This window comes from Nelumbo lutea, chromosome 1, assembly GCF_056320005.1.
Source record: "Nelumbo lutea isolate HS-2025 chromosome 1, American lotus-T2T, whole genome shotgun sequence".
NCBI lineage: Eukaryota > Viridiplantae > Streptophyta > Magnoliopsida > Proteales > Nelumbonaceae > Nelumbo > Nelumbo lutea.
In genome coordinates, this window is record NC_142684.1 from 109765791 (window position 1) to 109790078 (window position 24288).

Here is a 24288-nt window from a genome sequence, read left to right on the forward strand (position 1 = left end):
TCCACACTCACAGTAGTAATCGGATCACTTTCTAGCGTTGCGCTGAAACCGTAAAAATTGACGTCTTGGTGCGACCACAGCAACAAAACAAATCACTTCATAAATTTAAGGTTGCTTATATCAAATAACAAATATATCGAGGGCTGTGATGTGATTCACGGTTTTAACTCTGTCTCAGCGTGATTGCCGTATACATTCACCGTTTTACCACAAAGGCAAGGCTACGCCCTTCTCCGCGACAAAAACACGGAAGACTAGGAATGTTGACTGTTGACCGGAGAGTCAAAAGTGGAAGCTGGAGCATGGACGGATTAGCCCGCTGGCCCCGCTCCACTTGACTGAACTGTAACAGAAGCTCAAATGATTATTATTATTATTATTATTTTATTAATTTAAGGTAACAAAAAAAAAAAAATCGAAGATTACGCTGATGCATGGCAGCAGAATCTCTGGCTAAAATCTGAAGAAACTCCTTTACTCATATATCTGACAGGTAATAGTCTCTGTTTGCACTGTAAGAAGCTTCCAACTATGGCAGCACGCAGCAGAATCTGATCTATCTTGATCTTGGAAGGTTACCTTTTCTCTTCCCTTTTTATTTCTGTTTATATTTTAGTTAATTTTTGTATGTTTTCTATCTCTAGTTCGATTTACTACTCTACTTGTTTCCTATTGATCAAAAGCCAAGTTTTCCCCCTCAATTTTCAATATATAGAAATCTTTAGTTCAATTTTCCGTGGTTCTGTCTTAGTTCTACGAGATAACTGGGTTTTAGTCAGGTGTTGGTGGTTCTAAATCTTTTGGGTATGCGTTCGTGCTCTAGTTTTTGTTTCTTCCTATTTTCCTTTTCAGCTTATTTGGTTGGTTCATCTGAGCTAGTGGAATCGAATGCAGAAGAAAGAAAATACATTAATTATTCTGTTAATTTTATTGTTTGGTTAGTTTTGGCTATTATTTTTTTGATAGTGAGCTGCGGAATTACTTAGCACTGTTGAATTTATTGATGTACTCTAATGGTTTGGTGAGCTACGGGAGGTTGTTGAGTAATCGATTCACTTTTTGGGTCAGCTTTTCCTTTCTTTTCGTTGTTCTTCTTTGTTATTATCCTCCTTGTATTAATGATGGTAGGTTGGTTGTCAAAAGTCAAAACTCACTCCCAAAATTCAGATATCGGTTCATAAATCTAGAAGCGGTATATATAACTAGAGAAATGGATTTGGTTAGGATGGTGTAAATTACAGACACAGGAACAACAAAAACACAATGTAAAATTTCATGATGTTAGATATCTGGAATTACCATCCATGCATAAAACTAGATGTTAACTGAGATTATCTCTTCAGCAAATCACCTATTTATATCTTGAGGAAATACCTTTTCTGGTTCCTTAATTATAAGATATTTCATGACTGCTATCTATATATTGATAAGTGGAAAAAGTAGATGCTGGATTCTCATTTTCTCCTTCCCCCTAATAAAGTGTACTTTTTTTTTTGGCAGAAATAATAAAGTGTACTAGGGGACATGCTAAAAAACATATAGCATTTTGTTGTAGGTTAAAACTGGAGCTTAACCTGAGTCCTAGTGAAATTTAGATCCTCCTACGGAAATTTAAGAATTAAATGAAAAGGAAGAAACCTGTAATTAAAAATCCTATGATTTCTTTCTCCGTATTATTATTTTTCCTGTTTTTCCCCTTTTCTTGTCTCTTGATTATTTCATCTTCTTCTTCTTCTTCTCCTCTCTCTCTCTCTTTCTCTCTCTCAGCTCTGTTTCATGTATATCTATTTCACCTGATATTGAGACATTTACAGAGATGGCACTCATTCCGGTGTACGTTAAAATTCAACTAATGCATTGGATTGCCTACTGGGAGTAATGTTTGATAAAGATGGAGTTGATTTATGCAGTTCTATTACTGGCTTCTCTGCATTGTTTTGTGGCAGCTAATATTCAAGGTAGAATGCTTTGTTTTCTTGGTATTTGACAGCACAAGTGGTTTCAAAATGATGGAATACCTTGATAATGTGGGGCCATTGCTTGGTGCACTGGGAAAATCGTAGGCTGATAGTATGAGAATGTACGTTTGGTTCTGAGTGTGGTCACTTTAAACAAAAAATGCCAAAGGTTGGGCTAACATCCATTCACTTCTCCCAAGACCCCTTCTATCTGGGACCAACATTGGGAATGACCCATTAGTATAGACTTTATTGATAACAATACAAAATGATATTATGATTATATTGTGCTTTGACACCCTAATCCTATTAGATGGTAGACTCTTTGCCACCCTTATGCATTTTGTCATTATGCATTCATGATCCTGCTCAGTTGCCCACTTTCCTTGTAATTTGATTAGCACATTGGCTGCACCCATATGAATTATATACTTCAGAATCCTGTTCAGCTGTCTCTAGATTTACCATTATTAGGTGAACTTAATTAGGAAAGTTGAAGCAACCTTTTTCTTGATTTGTTTGAAGCAAGCTTATTATTGCCCTTTTCTTTCATTTAGAACCTTTTAAGGTGAAGCGAATTTTACAAAACTGCACTCAGGTATGGTTCCTAAACTCCATTACTATACTACCTAATTATTTGGATCTTGGAGAACTGACAGCTTCTATGGGAAGTGCTACCAACTAAAGAAGGTTGTGCAGTATAGTCCTGAATGAATTAACTTATATTTTAACATGTTTCTTGGACTTCAATTTTACACATTGTTGGTATGATGACTGCTATTGTATGAGTAGGATTATGATGACAGCTATTGTGTGAGTAGGAAGCATGAATCCGAATGCTAGTCTTTCTTTATATGCAGTATGCTGAAAAGAAGGAAGATTGGAAGATGTAACTGAAGCCACTTTTATTTGTTATGTCGTTTTTTCCCTTTATTTCTGAATTTTGAAGTACACTTCGTCATTCCTGCAACTCTTTCAGGCTTGGAGTTTCTGAATTTTGAAATCCTAGGATATTTTCCCTTTTTGAAAAAATACATTCTAATAACTAATAGTACAAAGAAAGTTCCTTGTGAAATTATTAATTGATTGATATTAGAGAATGCTATAAAACCGTAGAACCAGTTGGTTCCTAAAAATATTATTAAGGTTACAGGAATTACTAGAGTGCTACTAATTGTACCTGTAGCTCAATTGGATGATGACTGCTCCTAAATTTGATTTCAGGAGATGCCCTGTATTCATTGAAGATTTCACTAAATGCTTCTCACAATCAGCTCTCTGACTGGATCCAGAATCAAGTTACTCCATGCACTTGGTCCTACGTTAATTGTGATTCTAATTCTAATGTTGTTGCTCTGTAAGTTAGGTTTGATATTTTGTCTAAATAAATTGTTTGATGTATCTTCCCATTCATTTTGATTGATAACTGGGATGTTATTCCATACTGGCTATATTTACCATGTTCAAGTATCTAATAAGAATATTTTATCAAGTGGCCAAGTCTAATATGAATGTTTTCAGCATGGTCTATTCTTAATTGGTGACTTCATGTTTGTTTGCAGAACATTGTCGTATATGGGATTCTCTGGATCCTTGTCGCCTAAGATTGGAGTTCTGAAGACTCTTCGTAGCCTGTATGTATGGAGTGCGATATATATATATATATATATATATATATATATATATATATATTAGATTTTGTTTTCCCTAATTCATCATTATGTTGAAAGAAAAGAACTGGTAACAGTTCAAAGAAACCCTTCTTGATGAAGGAAGGAACTAATATTTCCATTTCGTAAAACAATTGAAGACTATCCGTGGCATGGCATTCTTAATGATAATTGATAGAAAGGGGGAATAATTGAGTACACACTAAATCATGTGGTTCAAGGGATACAGGCAAGACTTAAAAGTTTCTAATAGGTTGGACGTTTGAAATTATCATAAGTTAATTAAAATCAAGTAAAATATCAGGGGTGAGAGTCTTGTAATTTCTTTGAAGATTTACACAGCATCAGTTAACAAATCCCCAACCTGAGCCTGCCCAAGTTGCACTGTATAAAATATACAGTTACAATATTCTGTCGTTCTGCACAAAAAGCTTCCATCGACACCTCTATTTAGAGTTTTATTGCCACGATGAAGGTGAAAAAAAGGAAAACAATTTGCCTAAGATTGCTGGGTGATGGGATTATGAGGAAGATGATAATGCTACTAAAGCAAGATAAAAGGGAAAACTATGGGAGGAAACAATGGGTGGAAGTAAGAGTTTTATTTTCTACAGAAGGTGCAAAAAGGACTGGATAACAGAATGGTGATCCAGATGTCTCCTTTGTATTTATGATGGGGAAATAACATCTTCTTCTATGCTCTTTTCAGGATTTTTTTTGGTATAGTTCACATGAAAAGAAATACCTATGAAAACATTCAAAAGAAGCCTTTTTTTGTACATATCACTGCAAATGTTTCAAATTTACTTCTAGAGTAGATACTGAAATATGTAGAGAACATATCATTTTCAAGGCAGAGGTATTTCAGTTTTATACATTGTATGGATGATTGGTCATTATGAGTTCCTTTTAAATACCAAATATTCAAAGTCATTCCAGCTTCCTTCTGTAATCCTCTGAAGAGTTCTAGAGTCCATTATTAATTTTCCATCTGACAAAGATCGAGATTAAGCTTAGATGGAAAAAGATCACGGAGAAAAACATAGAGGAAAAACTATCTACAATATATGTAACACTCTTATCTTGCTAACATCTAGGCTATTTATTTTGCCTTTCTTGAAACTTGGATAAAGGAGATATTCTTTCACTTATGAAAATTAAAACTGAAAGAAATAAATTGATGGTTCGAAGTCTCCACGATACTGAATTAAAACTAGAAATATGGTCACTTTAGATTTTTGCTTCATAGAGAGTTCAGTTGTATGAATTTTCATATTTTTTGGCATATGTTTGGAAAAACAGTTTTGATTCTTATGTTCCTTCTCATTTTTTAATAATTAATTATGCTTTCATTAATGAAACCTATTATATTCATGTTTGCAGGACATTGCAAGGTAATGGCATAACTGGTGAGATACCAAAGGATTTTGGAAATTTGTCTGGTTTGACACGCTTGGATTTGCAAGATAACCATTTAACTGGAGAAATACCATCTTCCCTTGGTGATCTTAAAAAGCTTCAGTTCCTGTAAATATTACTTTCTGCATCAGTTGGATTTTATTGAACTACTTTATTCTAGGAGGCATCTTGCACGTTTCGTATTTAAAATTGTGACTTGCTTGATTATGAAAGCAGGATTTTGAGCCAAAACAATCTCAGCGGAAGAATCCCGGAGTCCATTACTGCCCTTCCAGAATTGATGAATCTGTATGTTTTAGAAAGCATCATGAAATGGAAATTTAGTCCTATTGGATGAATGCATGAAATGAGTTGAATTGCTGTGCTTAAATTTATATCTTATAAGTGATATGTTGGTGTGTATTCTTTTAAATATTAGTTTTTAAGTATTGACAATACGGAATGGACCATTTTGACAGTCAGCTAGCTTCCAATGATCTCAGTGGTCAAGTACCTGAGGCTTTATTTCAAGTACAGCTGTACAAGTATGGGTGACATCGTCTGATATGCTCCATATTTTCCATTGTTTTGTAGTCTTTATGCATGTTCAATTGTTAATGTTGCATGAATTTCAACAGCTAACTTGATCTCACATGGCATAGTTTTACAGGAAACAACCTGACCTGTGGCATAACTTTTCCACACCTTTGTGTGTCTGATAGTAACAATTCAGGTATTTAAATGCTAATTTATGTGATGCTACCTTGACTTAACCTTTTCTTTTAGAGTTTCTTTGTAAGAACACATTGTTCTCATCTTTTGATAGGCCTACTTCCTATGTCTTTCCTTTCTTGGTAGGTACTTCAAATAAATCGAAGATTGGAATTATATTCGGAGTTATTGGAGCAGTAGTTGGGCTCCTTTTGGGAGGATTTGTATTTCTTCTGTTGAAGGGCAAACATAAACGCTACAGATGTGAACCCTTTGTAGATGTTGCAGGTTTTTATTTCTTGTTGGTTAATGATAAAAATGGATAGTTATATTGCTGATTGACTTGCCAGGTTTGTAATGCTTTAGTCATCTATCCTCTGCTGCCTTTTATTTTGTTTGTACTAATTCATTAGCATTATCAAATATAATATTTTTCTGGAACTATATTTATTCCATATGGGTCAAGTAGCATCTCGATTAGATGTTCTTATTGTGATCCAGACATCAAGTAGCCGCTTATTTGCAAATCAAGAAAAGGAGAAGATAAGATCATGTCAACTTTTTGTGTCAAACAATTTTTCATAACCATTTTAGACTCCCTCATTTTATCATCTATGGGCTACTGCTATTCTTAGATTTCCATGAATGCACTCATTTCTAGTTTTGCCACTCATCTATTTCAGCATCCTCGTCTTTTCCAAGGTTTAAAATGTTGGTTGTGGTCAAAATGTCGATTACTTAAGAATAAAAATGTCAGAAATATCTGAAATTTCATGTGAATTTATTATAGTACAAATTTATATGCTTACAAATTTATTATATCATTGTACATTATAATATAATATAAAAAAGTACCAGCTGTTGATAGTTTAGTTATAAATATATTATTTTTATTTAATGTGAAAGTTATGGTTTACATGTGAACATGCTTCTCTTGTTATTATATGTTTTTATCTTTTTCTAAGAATTTAAAATAGTAAAACATTAACTATATTTAATTAAGTTATGTAAAACAAAAAATATTTTATAAAGAAAAGTAAGAAATAAAGAGTTATCTATAATGAATGATGTTAAAGAGAAAAAGAATCATATCAAAACAAACTATTTATATGATATCTATATACATGCTAATTTATTACCTTACATTGATATAATTAACAAAGTAAAAATTAATGAAATAATATGAAAAATATTAAAGCACTAGGGAATATGTTGAGATATATTCCAGAAATATTTTGTTTTAATACCTATGAAATGGAAATATCTTGTGAAAACTAAAAAATGTTTCAATTTTTTTAATCATGTTCCTTGCTTCTTATTTTATGGATGTTTTACTTTTGATTGCACAACAATCTATTCCACATAACATTGCTGGCTTGACAGCCATCTTATCAAATCACTCTTTTAATCTGACTGGTATTTTCCTATCATATAGTATTGAAAATCATGATGTTGGGTTACCTTGTTTAGCTGTGTTCTCTTGCTGTAATCTGGCCAACATAGACTGCAAAATGCAAATTCACTCTGCACTTCATCCACTTGAGATCTAAAAATATATTATTAATTAAATATTTTCTCTACTCTAGAAAAACAGGGAGTTGATAGACCTCTATTTTGGGTTAAATTGTACCTGGTTATATTACAACAGTGGGATGCTGATCTACATAATCTGGGTTTCTTTGTATATTATAATATTCTGGAGTGCAGAGCAGATAAAGAAACTATAACCTGTTTCTCAACTTAATAAATAACTAAATTCTCTTTTGCTGATAAAAAAATTAAATATTTTCTCTACTTCTGTCATGGAAGGGATTAGCTCTTAATTTTTTTAGATTATTGTGCTTTATTGAGCTGTTTTATTTTTCTTTTTTCGTAAAATTATTGAGCTGGTTTGGGCAGAGACTTTAATAAAATATCCCATGCATTTATGAATATCTGGAAATTGCTGAACGAGTTATGTCTATGACACTCAGGTGAAGATGATAGAAGAATTGCATTTGGTCAATTGAAAAGGTTTGCATGGAGAGAACTACAATTAGCTACAGATGACTTCAGTGAGAAAAACATTCTTGGACAAGGAGGTTTTGGAAAGGTATATAAGGGAGTCCTTACAGATAGTACAGAGGTTGCAGTGAAACGAATAACTGATTATGAAAGTCCTGTTGGAGAAGCAACTTTTCTACGTGAAGTTGAGATGATAAGTGTAGCTGTTCACAAGAATCTCCTAAGGCTAATTGGGTTCTGTACAACACCCTCGGAGCGGCTCTTGGTCTATCCCTTTATGCAGAACTTAAGTGTTGCTTACCGCTTACGAGGTATTACTTATTTTGTTCAGTGATCATGACTGTTCTTTGCTGCAGTATCGTATGATTTCATGTATTTATGGTTGAAAATGGACCTAGTGGGGTTGGTCTTGGCCTTGACAAAGAAAGCATGTTTCAAGGCTAAATCTGGTTTGGCCAGCCAAACTGATGTCCTGTTTCCTTATTTCTACAAAATAGTTTTGTTAGATCCAGAGTTCATGTTAAATCTGATTAATTGAAAAATATTTTGAAACTACACAAAACTTACCATTTATAGGATAACTTTATGCCTTCTTAGATATATTTACTTTTGAAAATTGAGTTAATCAGTAGCCTAGTTACATAACCAACTAGAAGTACCATATTAGGCTGGATAGGGCAGGCTTCTTCCTTTAAACATACTGAATGGATACACAAGGCCCCTGAAGTGACTGAAATTGTAATGTCAGTGCTAATTGTATTCAAAGTCCTTTAGCCTGATTTGGGACCAAAATTAGCTAATCTTCAAAGAGCTTCAAAGAGAAATTGGCTGTATTGATCTATTTGCAAGTATGAATTGTCATAACGGTGATGTTGGACACCGATATCCAGAAGACCTTTTCCATGATTATTTATCCTTACAAAATTCCCTTTTCTCTAGGAAATTGCCTAGTTCAGCTTGTCAATGTGATTCAGGGCATGGTAAATTATCCTGTCAATGACCTTAAGGGCCCTTAGGCTTAACTATTGTGAAAGAAATGGGGAATTTAGGGTTGGCTTGGGTCTCCTATAAAGGGCCCTCAGTGCTTATGACACTGTTTTAAGGGTCCTTAGCTCTTGTGAAACCACATCAGGGTGGGGAAATCTCTGGCCTGATATCCTCATTCAGGTGGATCCAGATATCGGCTAGTTCATTGGCTGACAGCTTAACTAGGGAAGGCAGTGAGGCGAAAGAACTGTGTTGGGGCCCAGCTGTTTTGATTTAGCTCCTGAGATTATGGGTGGATGGTGAACTGGTGTATTTTATCTGTTGGACATTTTGCAGCAGGGCCAGTGGTGGGCCTTGTTCCTCATGATAATTGTATCATAGTCATAAGAGAACAAATACACTCTTTGAAACATGGTGGAGTCGTCTGTCCTCCATCTAATTTCCTGCCCTTTCTTGTATAAAATTTGGGTCCACTTCATTGTTCTGTTCATTGCCTCTTTGCTGTTGAGTGGTTTCAGCTGTTGACCATTGTGGAACCTGGTTCCCTTATTTATCTGTTGGAGCATTTGGAAAGAACACAACAGAGATTTTTGCAGGAAAACAATGCTCAAATGCAGTGGTTATTGGGAGGGTTGAGACTTTTGCTGTTCTTGGTGTTCATTCTTAAAGAGTTTCATAATTGCAGATATAATAATTTCTGTGGGAAATATGACCAGATAATTTTTATCCTAATTTTATTAAACAGAATCTTTTCTTGTTCTCATGTATAGTAAGTGCATGATGTTTTGTATGGCTGTCTATTTGGACTCTGATGTAATCTGCTGCTATGCTGGTCACCTGAACACTCTCACAGGTGTAACAGATCCCCCCAAGGCTAATATTAGCCACAAACATCAGTGTGAGCTACTGCTGTACCAGCCAGCCAATTCAGGTCACTATGACCTATAAAAAATTCTCACAAGAAACTTGGTTTCTGGATCATCCGACCCACAAAGAAGGGGTTAAACCCACCTTAGATCATCTGGTTGGGGAAAAAAAAAGGTTCAAAAAAGGTCTCCCTGTTCAGTCCGAGAGAATTCTGAGTTTACCAGCCCAAGACAAAGAAAGAAAGAACAACAAAAAGGGAACAGCCGATCTCGTAGGAAGAATCAACCAATCATCAACAATTTCTGGAATCGCTCAAGTTTATTTTCAGCCCAGAACAGATGAGAGAAATCCTGACGAACAGTTTTCAGTCCAAAACAGAGTTTGTTTCCTTCATTCTCAGTCCAGGAAGAACAGAGCAATCCTTCAACTGATGCAGTGAGGAGATTTACGCTGCATCAGTTGAAGAAGAAGAAGAGCATGGGAGCCAAAAGTTAATTCTGGTGGCGCCAGCTTTTTAATTTAAATAGTAGGGTGACCAAAAACATAATAAAAGAAAAAGAAAAGGCAAGAATGCCCCTCTGCGGCATATAGTACAGATTATATCAGACTCCGTGCATTTGAGTCTCGACCCCTCTTTTCTTTTTTCAATTATTAATAATAATATAATCTTTAATCATCAAAAAATCATAGGGAAGGTTGATTTTAATGGAATTATGAATGATGAATCATATTAAAAACTGTACGATTATTTCTGTTTTTTTTTTTTCAAAATTTGTGAAAAATTTACAAGTATATGAAATGAAACTTTGGATATATAAATAATACTGTTGCCCCATTTTTAATCCACATGTAGTTGGGATAGGGAATGGATGATGATGATGATGATACACCATATAAGTATCATCAAGGTTTAAAGTATTGATACACCCAATACACACGAGCAAGCGTATCGGGTGTTTCGATACTACAAAACATCAATATTTTTTTTTTCCTCAAGATTGGTCAGGGGGTCAGTCTTAGGCCTGCCTCCCCCCCATCAAAATACCCACAATTCCGAACCTTTTTTTTGAAAATAAACATTAAATTCATAAAAGAAAGATTACAAAAGGGAAGGTGATAAGAAATCACTTGAGAGAGAAAGATAGACACTGAGCATTCAAAACACCCACTGAAATATTTTGAGTATTGGTGGCTTGCCGATACACTATGATATGCCCGATATGGGGTGTATTGTGTTGATACTTTAAACCTTCGTATCAATACAGCATAATTTGACACTTGCAGGCAGTAGGCTATAAGCACAAAATAATATAAAAAAGTTTGAGAAAGTCGATTAACTGAAACATAATGGTTCTTTTAACCTACATATAATAGAAAATAAAGTCAGATACATCTTCAGATATGGCGTTTTATTATAATATCAACAGTCTTTAAATAGGGGTCACTGCTTGATGCAATGGTAAAATCTCGGGCTGCCAAGTGATGACAAGGGATTTACAGCCCAACCTTACCAAGACTCCAGATTGCTAGTACTAACTTTGGGCAATGGCCCTTTATCAACAGTCATCAGAAAAGTTTTAAAGAACCAAGATGAGTCTTATTCTAGCAAGAGATTTACAAAAAAAAAAAAATCTTGTTAAAAATTAAAACTAAAAAATAATAATGGTACTAGGTCCCACTTAAAGTGATTTTGAATTCCATATTTTGGATAAATATAGGATTCAGCAATTGAATCATAGGATTAGCAGAATAATTATAAATTTTTTTGAGATATCCGATGATCCAATTGTAATATTTGATCAGAATTCACAAATTTGACAACCATGATGTGTTGACATAAATGAAATTCTAGAATCTGGGTCTCTGCAGGCTGCACCACCTCAGAACACTGTTAGTGCAGAAACTGAATTTGTGTTTTCAACAAGTAGAAATTAGTGACTCTTAGTTATTTCTTATGGAGGGACTTAGCAATGGCTCTGCTTATCAGTGTAGTTTTGTGCTTAAACAGGTAACATGGTATAATGTAAAGAGACATTCTAAGTTAAAATATTCTGGCATTTTATTATTTCTAGATGTGTACATCTGTCCCTCCCCAGACTCCGCACTGGTGGAAGCCTCATGCACTGGGCTGCCCTTCAGTTGCTTATGAATCTTGGAATATCTCCTAATCATGTGTATAGATTCTCCCTCTATTTCTTATAGTATATCTTTTTTCTGACATGCACAGAGATCAAACCTGGGGAACCTGTGCTAGATTGGCCTACTAGAAAGCGAGTGGCTTTAGGCACAGCTCGTGGGCTTGAGTACCTTCATGAACATTGTAATCCCAAGATCATTCATCGTGATGTCAAGGCTGCTAATGTATTACTAGATGAAGATTTTGAAGCAGTTGTTGGTGATTTTGGCCTGGCAAAGCTGGTAGATGTAAGGAAAACAAATGTGACAACACAAGTTCGTGGAACCATGGGTCATATAGCACCTGAATACCTATCCACTGGAAAGTCATCAGAGAGGACTGATGTCTTCGGTTATGGGATTATGCTTCTAGAACTTGTAACTGGACAGCGTGCAATAGACTTCTCACGTCTGGAAGAAGAAGATGACGTGTTATTGCTTGATCATGTAAGATTACTTAATCTTGATAAGTTTCTATTATTACCTACTGGAAAATGGTCCCTTTTTTATGTTCTTGTTTTTTTTTTTAGAAAAACAAGGTATTTGGTTGAGGCTAGCCAGTTCTGGGAGAAACTATAACATCTTCATTTTTTTTTGAAACTGTAAGGTAAAGTATTTCATTAATAACAAAAGGCCAAAATACAATAAAGCCCATGTACAATGAGAAGCTGAACAGAGGATGTACAGTCTTCCCAATACAGCCAAACCCCCAAAACAAAAACTATCCACTCCTTACAAAAAGGAAATCAAAATTGAAAAAGAACAAGAATGCCTGTTTCTAAATAAAGGGTGATTTTCCAACCATGAGTGAACTATCCCCAGAATTTTGTTAAGGATCTCTACCTTTGAGGTCTGACTCCCCTCAAAGATTCTACTACTTCTTTCACACCACACTGCCCAGAAGACTGCTGAGGGGAGGATGCTCTATGCTACCTTTCCAGACCTGCTTAATCCTCCTAGGAACCATGCCCATCTTTTCACATCAGCTGGAAAGCACAACTTAACACCAAGCAAACCTAGCAGTCATAGCCATATTTGGCTACGATTAACCTTCTCCACAGACTATCTGTATACTCATTAAATCTCCATAACCATTTTCCAAGCAAGGCATTGTTTACATCTCTTTCACTGATCTGATCCCTAGATCCCCATTAACTTTGGAAATTTTGATTCCTCCTTCCACCCCCTCCACAAAAAAATCTCTCATCTTTTTTTCTAACTCTGCAGCCCACTTAGTTGGATATAAAGATCTCACTCCACCTTGTATGCATACAAACACAAAAGCATATAAATAAATCTATACTCAGCCATGTAAAAGGCACCACTAACAACCCTTTCCTAAGGCTCAGTTCGTTTTAAGTGTAAATTTCATTTGCATTGGTGTAAAACTGTAAATGCATGGGAGTGCAAATAAACCGAGTAGATTCTGATTTAGTTTTCCTTCAAATTTGGCCATTTTTAGTTTGTTTGTAAGAAGTAAAATGCAGTCCCTAATTTATATGAGAAAGAATGAATGGAGGAAGGCTATTTGTTTGGGAGGAGTAGGGTAAAAAGCAAATTGATGTGGTTCCCACTTATAAGAGGGAATTAAGGTAGGAGAAAGTGGTGCAAAATTTGCATAAGTTTTTCAGCTGCAAAATTTGCACTGCTAATGGGTGCAAATGAGACAGAAAAATCAAATATTACATTGGGTAAGAGTGAAAATCATAGTCACAAATAAACAGATGCAGAACCAGTCGGTGCAAAATTTGTATCCGATTCAGATTTGCTTTGTAAGAAAATGGACCCTTACAACTACATTGTATTTTCTAAACTGAATCCACATTGGTGGATTTTCTGATACTTACAGTAAAATAATATCGGAGATAGTTACTTCATTCAACTTAGTCCTTATGAAAAATCCACCAAGACACTTGTCAAAGAGTTGCAAAAGCTACTTGGTGATTTTTTTCTTGACATGCTTTTTGCCTTTATGGACAACTGAAGATGATATATTCAATTAGTTGGGCAAAAATTTCCAGTGAAGGTTGAGAAAATCTGGGTGAAATCACCAACAAAATGAATGTTAAATCCTTCATTCCTTACATGGCAATATCTAGTTCATTGCTTGGATCATTGGAATCTTCTACAGGTTGTTTACCCATTTCTTTACTTGTGGTGCAGGTGAAGAAGCTAGAGAGAGAGAAACAATTGGATGCTGTTGTAGATCGCAACCTAAATATGAATTATAACAGCCAAGAGGTGGAGATGATGATCCAAGTTGCATTGCTTTGTACTCAGACATCACCTGAGGACCGTCCAACAATGTCAGAGGTGGTTCGGATGCTAGAAGGGGATGGACTTGCTAAGAGGTGGGAAGAGTGCCAGCGGGTTGAAGTTACTCGTAGACAGGAGTATGAGAGAATGAGGAGAAGATTTGACTGGGGAGAAGATTCCATGTATAACCAGGAAGCAATTGAATTGTCGGGTGGAAGATAAAGGGATTATTAGATGGAATCATTTCCTTTATTGTTTGGACTAATTCATCTTTGGCAGGTTGATCTTCAGGGTCATTGAGAGGTCAAGTTTGTGATGATATACTGCAAAGAAATCACAATAAATGCGGAATATGTATATAAAGGTCAGCTTTTTTCCCTACTTCCAGAAGAGAATTGGTTTGTATGCGGTGAAATTTTATTTGTACTGGTGCAAAATTATGATAGAGCAAACGAATTGAGAGCAAATACTGATTTTTAGGTTTCACTTTGTTCTATTCATTGGCATTTACAAATGAATTAAAGCCCGAAACAGAAGTGAACCGGATTTGCACTCATACATTTGTACTAAAGTAAATGAATGTGCAGAATGGCCTGGGTAATGTCAAAAGGATTACCTACTTGAGCGGCTTTAAATCAACTTCATAATAATGTGGCCTTTCAGTTTAATGGTGAAGTCCATATAAATGTACTTAAATAAAAGGATAGATGAAGCCAGTGTCACATTCAATTCTAATAGCAAATCAAAGGTATAGAAGACAGTTAAGAACTTAGAAGCTAGAAGTCAATTCGGCACCAGCTGGAGCCAATTTATGGTCGCGGCCAAACTGAAGAGCAAACAGCGTGGCGTTTGTATTCTCAAAATGGAGTACTGCACGAGTCGAACACCTCGTGTGCATAACTCCCTATATGTAACAGTATTCTAAGGATCAATTTTCACTAATAATTTCCAAATTCCAGCAGTATTTACAGTAATTTGTACGAAAAAAATCAGTACTTGCTAAAAAAAGTTGGAAGACTTGTCGTCACTAACAAAAACTAACTAGCTAGCAATTGCTTTGGTTCATCACTGATGAGTAATGTTCAGTAACGCGTATCCAAGACCAAGAGTTAACCTTCAAGGAGATGGAGTAGTGGGTAAAAGTAAAATTAGTAAAAGCTAATTACAAAAGCGCAAACAAGGAAGACAGATAGACCATAAAGAAGTTGGGTAAGGCAGTTAAGAACTGTCAATTGTAGCAGGAACGTACACACAGCTGCAATATGTAGTCCCTTTCTCAACAAGTTGTTATTAGTTGTGCTGGTAATGCCTTGCATCCTTTTCTAGTTCCATCGTAGTTTTTATCGGTAGCCTTGTTGTTGCTTGTAACATCATGGTCGTCAGTCGCCGAGAATTCTAGTCCGCCGGTCATCTTCTTCCGTTTGTCCATAATTCTGGGGAGTCCCACGTTTTGATGACACCCGATAGAATCTAGGCCATCACCCTTGCCATTGACTGTGGAGTAAGCTTCTTTGCGGAACAAACTAAAAGATGATGGCTTCTTACGGGCATTTACCAAAGAGCGGGTGATAGGAGAGCCATAGAATTCAGTCTTTCTGTAGGCATCTTCAGCAAGTAAATAAGGTGGAGGCGGTTCAAATTCCCTGCGTTCCCATTCGTCGAGATCTATACCGCATTCCATGTAGTCCACTCCGGCCATCGCCAGAGCTTCTATTGAAACCGACATGGTCGAGTTTCTATTGAAGTCATGATGAAAGAAGTTTAACATATTTGAGCGTGATCAGCAGGATTGAACTTTTCTCTCACAATTCTTTATAGAGATGAAGAATTTAAGCATAAAAGCAATTGATTATAGATACGTACCTGATCAGTTCAGTAAGGCCGATGCGTGAAAAAGAAGAAGAAACCTTGCTTTATTCTCTGAGAGAGCTTCGAAAACAACCGTTTTTGAAGCCAAGGTTCCCAACCCAAACAGACAAGGTTTTTCCGTATAATTGATAAATTCTACGGAATCTCTAGGTTTTCTTTTTAACGGAATGGTCGTCGAGGTATTTCCAATCACGTTTTTCTTGCACCTAATTTTTATTCCACGAAAAACAGTAATTAATAATAGCGGAGATTCGAGTCGAATACGCTACACACAGCCCAATGTGATATTTTTTGAGGCTAAGCTTGGAAGAGTGTAAGTACAAATATCTATATCTACCGTGCAATTCTAAACGTGTATTTGCACTTGTATACTTGTATTTGTATTAAGGCTCAATTTGAAAAAAAAAAGTATAAATTAATACAAATACGTGCAGTATAAAAACAATATAAAGTATAAGGCTTTGCACTATGGAAGGAGTACAAATGCAAATATGTAGAGTGCAGAATCTTATATTTTGTATCATTTTATATGTATATATGCTGTACATATTTGCATCTGTACTGCTTTCAAACTGAGCCTAAAGTTCCATTTGAAAAAAGTACAAATACAAATATATATCATACAAAACCTTATATTTGATATTTCTAAACTTTATATTTGTAATGCACATATTTGTATTTGCACTCTTTCTTAATTATAAAAGTTTGAATATAGCAGATTGACCAATCTCTCTCCCCTACACATCCACAATTGATTGGCCAAAACATGAGCATGCTTAATAAAGTTGTGTTTGTTACTATTGCAACTTCTACTTGTAATGTTTTGCTTTGGTCAATATAAATTTTTTGAGAAATTGTTTTGTCACACTACATTAGATAATCACTTCCTCTAAAAAAATATAGACATTGAATTAGGTGTTGAAATTTATAGAAGCACCAAATTTGCGTAAATATATATACATATATATATTCTCATAAAATTTGTATTGACCAACCTAAGACATTGCAAATAGAAGTGACAATGATACCAAACACAACCTTAGTGATTTACCAATAAATTTCTAATGAACTGCTTAAAAAACATAAAGCTTTATTTGAATATCTTGAAAGATGTACCCAATCCTCACTGGGGTGAACTTTCACACTTGTTTGAATATCCACTAGGAATTTGGATTCCATTTCAAGGGAATTTGAGAAAGACATGTTTTGCCAACTGAATCCTCAGGAGAACTGAAGTAGTCTTAGTCTCTCAGAGAATAAAGCTAAGTGGGAGCAAATACATAGGGTAGAGGTTTTAAAAAAATGGATATATTTTTTTTCTGCTTTGCTATTTTAAGACAAAAAAGCATAAACACCATTGAATAAAGAAGCATTCACCACCAAACCATTATGGAGAGCTCTCAATATAAAATATTTAATCTTAGGATTCATTTTCAACTTCCAAATAAAGTTCCATACTCCATTAGTTCAACCACTAGAGCCAGCTCCATTCCGGCTCTAGATGATTCCATCAAATGTCTTTTCATACTTTCATATTAATCTATTTGGAGCACCATCAACAGGAATATAAATAGACTCGACATCATCAACAATTGGGGAGGAAATATTGAATGTATAACCTGTGACTTCCACTTGTGGTTGGAACTTGGAAGGGTCAATAAGATCCTTAACGAGGACTAACTTACATCCATTAGACTCGAAAATCAACACAATTTGGAAGCCAATGATCAAGCTACAAATTGATCATATTCCCATTTCCAATTTGGTACAGACATCCTTTCTTTAGAATATCTCTCCCTTGGAGGATACTCCTCCAACCCAAAGAGCAAGAAGAGGTTGGTTTTTTCTTTAAACAAGTCACTATTATAAAAATATTTGGCCTTTGATATTCTTGCCCATAATTCATTTGGATTGGAAACAAGTCTTTTGGCTTGTTTCATGCTAGGGCAAATTGAAACTAGGAGTGTAATTGAGCTGAGTTGAGCCAAACTTTGGCATATCTTATGAACATGAGTCGGGTTTGATTCAAACTCTATTTTCTGATTCAAGATTGTTTCGATTAAATATTTGATGAGCTTAAATTTGGCTTGAAAGCTTGAAAATGAATATTTTTTATATTCTATAAATATATATGATATATTTTTATAATATGTAGTATATTTTTATACTATTTGTAGAATATAAAAACATATTTTCATAATGTATATTATAATATATATATAACTAATCAAACTTTATCTCTATATTCAAATTTGATTTGAAGTCAATTAAAATCGGACTCAAGTCAAGCTTAATTGAATTCAGCCCGAACTATTTGATTAAAGATGAATTTGATTCCATCCGTAATTGAAACAATGCAAGTTCTTAAAATTAAAACCCATCTTACTCTCATTTTCGAAACAATGCAAGTCTCAGCCCACCCAGCGAATTTTATTAGAATCGTGATTTGCTCTCACAAGAGCGCACCTCACACCGAAATTTCTTTGGTGCTTTCCCATCTGCTGTTTGAAAGTAAAAAAAAAAAAAAAGTCAAAAGTTCACGTTGCAATGAAATAAATTTCATTTTCATTTAATATTATTTTTTTTTTCAGAATTATTAATGTGTTTGGTATGGATGAGTTTCACAAATGTTCTCAGGTTTTTTTGTTAGGGATTCGGGTGGGATGAAGGGTAGGATTGTTCACGGATCGGGTTGTGTCGGTTTACTGATGTGTTTTCAATCGACCCGATTTGGTTGGGTTACCTGAAATTGAAACTGAAACCGATCCTGTGTTAAGTAAAACCAACCTGATCGGTTTGGGTCGGTTTCGGCTCTACTTAGTGGTGACTTAGTTGCTGTTCAAGTGTTCATTTCTGACTTTACATTCCCAAAGGAAACCAGCATTTCCTTAATGTTTTGTGGCCCATCCATGGATCCAGTTGTGGAGGGAGCAGAGTTTGAGAGACAACTTAATTAAGTAGGTTGTAACTATGATATATACAATTTAGTTAAGTAGGAACTAAGTAGGTTGTAACTACTAACTAAGAACTAACCACTAAGTCGATTCGGTTTGGGTTAATTTTGATTTTCACATATAAAAATTGAAACCAAACTGAATCATCGATTTATGATTTTTTATAACCTAAAACCGACCGATACTGAAGAAAACCCGACTGACTCAGGTTAGATCGGTCCGAATTGATCGGTTTAATATCTACGGGCCTAAAGACTTTTTCAAAGCCCGACAAAGTATGGAATGGGTTGGGCCAGCCCGTTGGACTACCGGGCCCATGAGTAAACGATGTGCATTTTATCGTTTATCGATCTGAATGATCTGGCAACTAACTGGCCACGCTAATCAAGATTCTGAGAGTGATGCATAACGCATTCCAGCTGTGCTTATTGTATGAAATCATTTTTGTATTGAAAGATAAAAGTTTTTGACTTTGACTGGTGAAATTGTTTGAACTTTTGATTTATTTCGCTATTTTAAGGTTGACCAAGTAAGCTTAGAGCTCCAACTGCTAGTCCTACTCACACGTGGGCCGCGGGAGTAAGAACCAAGTGGTCAACCCGCCGCCTTCAACTCTTTCCAAAGTTTGAACAGAAGAAACCAGTTTCAATTCTCAGGTGTTCTTCTTGTGATATATCGATCGACAGAGTTTCTGTGTAAATTCTCTTCTGTGGGCGTCTAGCTAGTCTAGAGGAGATTTGGCAACTACTCTCTCTCTCTCTCTATATATATATTTGCGAGAGAGAAGTAGAAGAGTATTACCCTGAAGATACAGTAAAAACCAACGACTCTCTCTCTCTCTCTCTAGTAAGAACCGACTACTCTCTCTCTCTCTCTGAAGATATAGTTATTTCAACTTTTGCACCTGAGAAGAGTCTCCTGCAATATTTATGATGAGAAGCTGTAAAAGTTTGATGATCTGGAGTACGGGTGGAGCAAACAAGGATTCAGCCATGTCGATTGAAGCTCTGGCAATGGCAGGTCTTGATTATACAGAATGCGACATCGACTTGGACGAGTTGGATCAGATACCGCCATATCTACTGTTTGAGAAAGGAAGTAAGGGAAAAATTGATGGGTGTAGTAGGATGAATGAGAATAAGGTCAGGGATGATGAACAAGTTAAAGCCTGGTTGGTAGCATGGGCTAAAGATGTCGCCTCCTCGATGGCGTTGAAGTTTAAAGCAACCTAACAGTACTCATCGTAAGCCATGGCTTATTCGGTGATGAGCGTTCATAAATCATAATTCTTTTTCCATGGAAACCAGGGTGATCAGGATTTTTTGCTAGCTGCATTACTTCAATTACTCGACGCAGCAGTTGTATATATGTTTCTTATATGCGTTCATTTTTTTCATTCATGTAATTAATTATTTTTCTCAAAGTTATTAACTCTCTCTCCCCCATAACACAAGGTCTGAATTAGAATGCTCAGCTGTCCATCAATGAAGCCATAAATATACCCTGGTTCTCAGTCTTAACAAAAGGTAATTGTAGAACAAAAATTGCAGAGGTCGAGAGTGGTGGGTGGGGGATAACAAAGTGATTAAAGAAGATCAAATACTCAAATGTACCGTGGCGAACTTGGGTTAAAAAAACAGAAGAAGAAAATCAAATATTCATGGCATGGCCCATGTGGGAAATTAGGCATGCATTTGAACCCAAGCTCGGACTTGGACGTTTTTGAAGAAAATTCCACGCTAAAACTATGAATATATAAGAACATGGTGGCTTTTGTATATATGAAATAATATACAAATATAAGCAATTTAAATTAAGCTGATTTTTAGCAATTGCCCCAGACACCTAGCTAGGGCGCTTAATGGGTCGGGTTTAGGGTCTTCTGGATCTACATTACATGTTTCAATTAAAATTGGGTTGACCGATTAAGGTCGAGTTTGTCAAATTACAGGTTCAGGTTCTCTGCTCGGATTTGGTTTTGCAGATTTAGGGGGTGCTTATAACATGAATGTTTTCATTTTCATTTGTTTTTAAAATTGCCAATACATCATGCACCAAAAATAAAAATATATAAAACACGTTCTTATACTGTATTTTTGTTTTGAAACTTGGGTTGTGTTTGGTTGCAATGCAATTTCATTTGCACTAATACAAACGTAAAAAATTAATGCAAATTCTGGTTTTATTTTGTTTTGAATTTTACTTTATTCTGTTTCATGTCTTAATTATCAAACAAAAACAGCCTTATGCTCAATTTGGAAGGAATGTTACTATACATACAATATGGAACTGACAACAAGAAAAACAATTCGCACTAGAGGATGCCCCATTGTTTATCCATTTGGGACCGACCTGACCTCATCGACAGCATTACAGATGAGACCACAGAGTTGAGAATACAGACATCGCCAGCTTCTGCCGTAGTTCACATAAACAGTAGTGGTTCCTTTTATCGATCTTCACGTCGATCGGTCGGTTTACCATCCATCCATGTAGAGAACTCTATCTTGTTTGAACGGTAAGAGAGTATTACCCTTTCATATATAATGTCAATCTCTCTCAAGATGAAAAGGAAGTTTCCTTTCACCTGTTTTTAATTTAACTGACGAGAGATCAATTTAGTTTCCTATTCTCAACATCTAATATATGCCAACAAATTAAAACACGCAACTACAGATCCAGAACCATTCAAATCCATAATTGAGAGTTTATAATAAACCTCGATTCACCTCCGATTAATTCATGCATCGCCAAGTTAACGTAACTCGATCTGCTTCCAAAATGCGATTTTAACTGGGAAATAAAGTGGGATTAGTCAAGGTTCCCATAGACTGATCAATGATATCACCATCATACACTTTATTTCAAAGGATTGACATGACTGTTGATCACAAGTCCGACTTTTTCAACTATGCCCATGAGCCCATGACTATTAACCAGCTTGAGACGAAATTTCTACAGCAGCAACTAATCTCCATTACGCATATGCTAAAAACAGTATTTTCAAACCGTCATTGACCCAGACGGTTGGACCATTTGGCCTAAGAGACAAACGGTTTTATTTCACCCCTAACCCATTTCTTTGATAAAAAACCATTAGCTTCTTGGTCAGCGATCTGCAAGCCCAGGCAATCCGAGTGTCAATCTGTTCAACTGGGCCAATGGTTTTTTGGCCGTTTTATATTTTAATTACTTTTTTAATTTTGGAACGAGCCATCCATTTGAATGAGATGGTTGAACTGCTGACTCAAAAATCGGTGGCCCAAACGATTTCGAGCCTGGGTCGGTTTTTAAAACATTAGCTAAAAATATTATTGATATCAGCTAAAATCAAACTCGGCCTTGTAATATGGTTAAACACATGCACAATAAAGTGGATTCAGATCCAACGGCACCCATTGATAATTTGATACCAGAAGAAATGTTCTTAGAACCCCCCTTCCCCCTACCAGCAATAGAAACCATTCAGGTATTGCTGGCATTGTCATGAGAGAGATGAGAAAAGTCTCTTCATTTGGGGTAGATAGATGGGCTTTGGATTATCTGATCCATTAACCACAGAGGCTAAAGCCATTTGGAAAGCCTTGATCTCACCAATATCTGCGTTGAAAGTGACTCAGATTTTCATTACTCCATTGTTGGGGTTATCTTCAACCCCATCCTGGAGGCTATGGGCCTATGGCAGTTAGTGGCCGGGTGGAAAAGAGTAGAGACTAGCTATTACTTTCAATGTTTGCTTTTGGCAACATAAACTACGTTGCAATTAGACATGTTCATGGGCCAGGCTTTTACTCTTTACAAACAAGATTTTATAGGCCCGAGCCCGAGCCTGACCCGACCAACGGGCTTATAATTTGGGCCCGAGCCCAACCAAAATAAAAAGCATGAAGTCCGATCTGTTGCCAACCTAACAGAAAGATGGTCACTAGTGCTGAGTTCGTGTGATTATGTTTGTCGGTGTTGAGTTCGCGTTGATAAAGCATAGGGAGGAAGAACCCCTATTTTCTGAGAAACCCAAAGAAGAAAAGAAAATTAAACGAGCGACCATAGAGAGAGAGAGAGAGAGAGAGAGAGAGAGAGAGAGAACTCCTATTTAACCGGATTGGATGAAGCTTGCTATTCCATCAGGGTTCTCCATTGACAATGACCTTGGCAGCAACATCTTGTTTGACAGAGTGAGGGAAGAGCGGACGAACCTTGCTATGCATCACTATTTTCTACCAGTGGCAATCTTGTGACAGCGATCTCGTTCGGGAGAGTGAGGGGGGAGCAGATAAAGCTTGGTATTCCATCATCCTTCTCTACCAATCATGATATTGTTTGGCCGAGGGAGAAAGAAATTTGAGAGACCAACCCTAAGGTTGTGTTTGGTTTAAAGGAAAAAATAGGGAAATAAAGGGAAAGTTTGAGAAACCTTTACAAAACATAACCAAACCGCCAGTTCGTCGGAATCCACTAGTTGCGCCGGTGAGTGTTTGCTAGTTTTGCCTACTGGAGACTGTGAGGTTGTGACTGTAAAAACTGAGAAGAGAGAACTGGGGTTCGACTAAGACTAAGAGAAAGAGATGAGTGAAAAGAGAGGGGTTAGGATATTTAGGGTTAGGGTTTTTGGTTTAACCTAAAGGTCGGGCTCGGACCAGGCTATTTTGACAAATCCTGAGTCTGACCCGAAATAAATTCGAGTCGGGCTTTTAGGCCCCCAAGGTCAAGCCCGCTTGGTGGCCGGGCTGGGTCATTGGGCTACCAGGCCCATAAACAGTTCTAGTTGCATTGATATGTCTCTCTCCAGCTTTTAATTTCTTTACGTGGTGCAATTGGAACAATATATTGTTGCAGTTGAATGAAATTTTAAAAAGAAAAGAATTACCTAACACCCCATCATCACCACCAAAAGAAAAGTAGACAAGGGGCAAAATGTTGTTTAATCATCCATGATCAAGCATAATCATGTAGAAAGAAATTTCCTAGTTACTCAACACAAAGATTCATATGACGGAGTAGAGAGTGTTAAAAGTTACAAAATTTGCAATACTCAACAGAGTCATGTGAGGGAGTAGAGCGTGTTCAAGCCTAAAAGTTCCAAAATTTGCAAGTTGAAGAAAATGATTAATAATGTTGTGTCGGTTCGCATTTGTAAGCATTTATTTTCCGTGTAAAATTAGACCAGTGGAAGACTCTATACTCGGTCTAAATTTTTCGACATTTGTTTCCCATGTAAAGTTTATATTGAAAATCGATGTAAATACATTGATTTCGATGTATATTTACATGAACCATCACATTAATAGAGCTAAATGCGTGAGGTAAACCTTGCCGCCTTTTTCTTTGGAATTTGGATGTAAATAAAAGATCTTGGGAACTTAGAAGCTCAGCATAACGTTGCTGTGGATGGTTTGATACAAAATAACAGAGAAAAGTTGTTGAAGGAATTTCACAAGA

At 36.1% G+C, this 24288-nt stretch overlaps 1 protein-coding gene and 1 long non-coding RNA gene across 13 annotated transcripts; one reads left to right on the plus strand and one right to left on the minus strand.

Moving 5' to 3' along the window:
• The first annotated feature begins 269 nt into the window (after positions 1-269).
• On the plus strand, positions 270-14512 carry LOC148876746 (putative LRR receptor-like serine/threonine-protein kinase At5g10290). Of its 12 annotated transcripts, none has more exons than XM_088967120.1 (13): positions 270-397; positions 494-574; positions 1815-1958; positions 3183-3315; positions 3521-3592; positions 5012-5155; positions 5261-5335; positions 5506-5571; positions 5689-5759; positions 5885-6025; positions 7711-8052; positions 11823-12217; positions 13934-14512. In XM_088967120.1, exons 3-13 carry the CDS (start codon positions 1892-1894, stop codon positions 14246-14248), a joined length of 1821 nt encoding a protein of 606 aa, XP_088823246.1. In that variant the 5' UTR covers positions 270-397; positions 494-574; positions 1815-1891; the 3' UTR covers positions 14249-14512. The 12 variants fall into 12 exon arrangements, with proteins under 12 accessions (XP_088823246.1, XP_088823257.1, XP_088823248.1 ...); XM_088967128.1 differs by lacking the exon at positions 270-397 and adding an exon at positions 2516-2556 and having other exon boundaries at positions 418-574; positions 5264-5335; XM_088967130.1 differs by lacking the exons at positions 270-397; positions 494-574 and adding exons at positions 672-804; positions 2516-2556 and having other exon boundaries at positions 5264-5335.
• Positions 14513-15003: 491 nt separating this feature from the next.
• On the minus strand, positions 15004-16082 carry LOC148876747 (uncharacterized). The gene is made up of 2 exons (XR_016106440.1): positions 15890-16082; positions 15004-15762 (listed from the first exon to the last, which is right to left on the minus strand). It is a non-coding gene; the product is annotated as an uncharacterized LOC148876747 (long non-coding RNA).
• Between the last annotated feature and the right edge of the window lie 8206 nt (positions 16083-24288).

Excerpts from the sequence above, each read along its gene's own strand:
- LOC148876746 (XM_088967120.1), top strand. The coding sequence starts at position 1,892 with ATGGAGTTGATTTATGCAGTTCTATTACTGGCTTCTCTGCATTGTTTT. Across the intron at positions 3,593-5,011 it reads CTGAAGACTCTTCGTAGCCT|GACATTGCAAGGTAATGGCA; the intron begins GTATGTATGGAG and ends TCATGTTTGCAG. Across the intron at positions 5,760-5,884 it reads GTCTGATAGTAACAATTCAG|GTACTTCAAATAAATCGAAG; the intron begins GTATTTAAATGC and ends CTTTCTTGGTAG.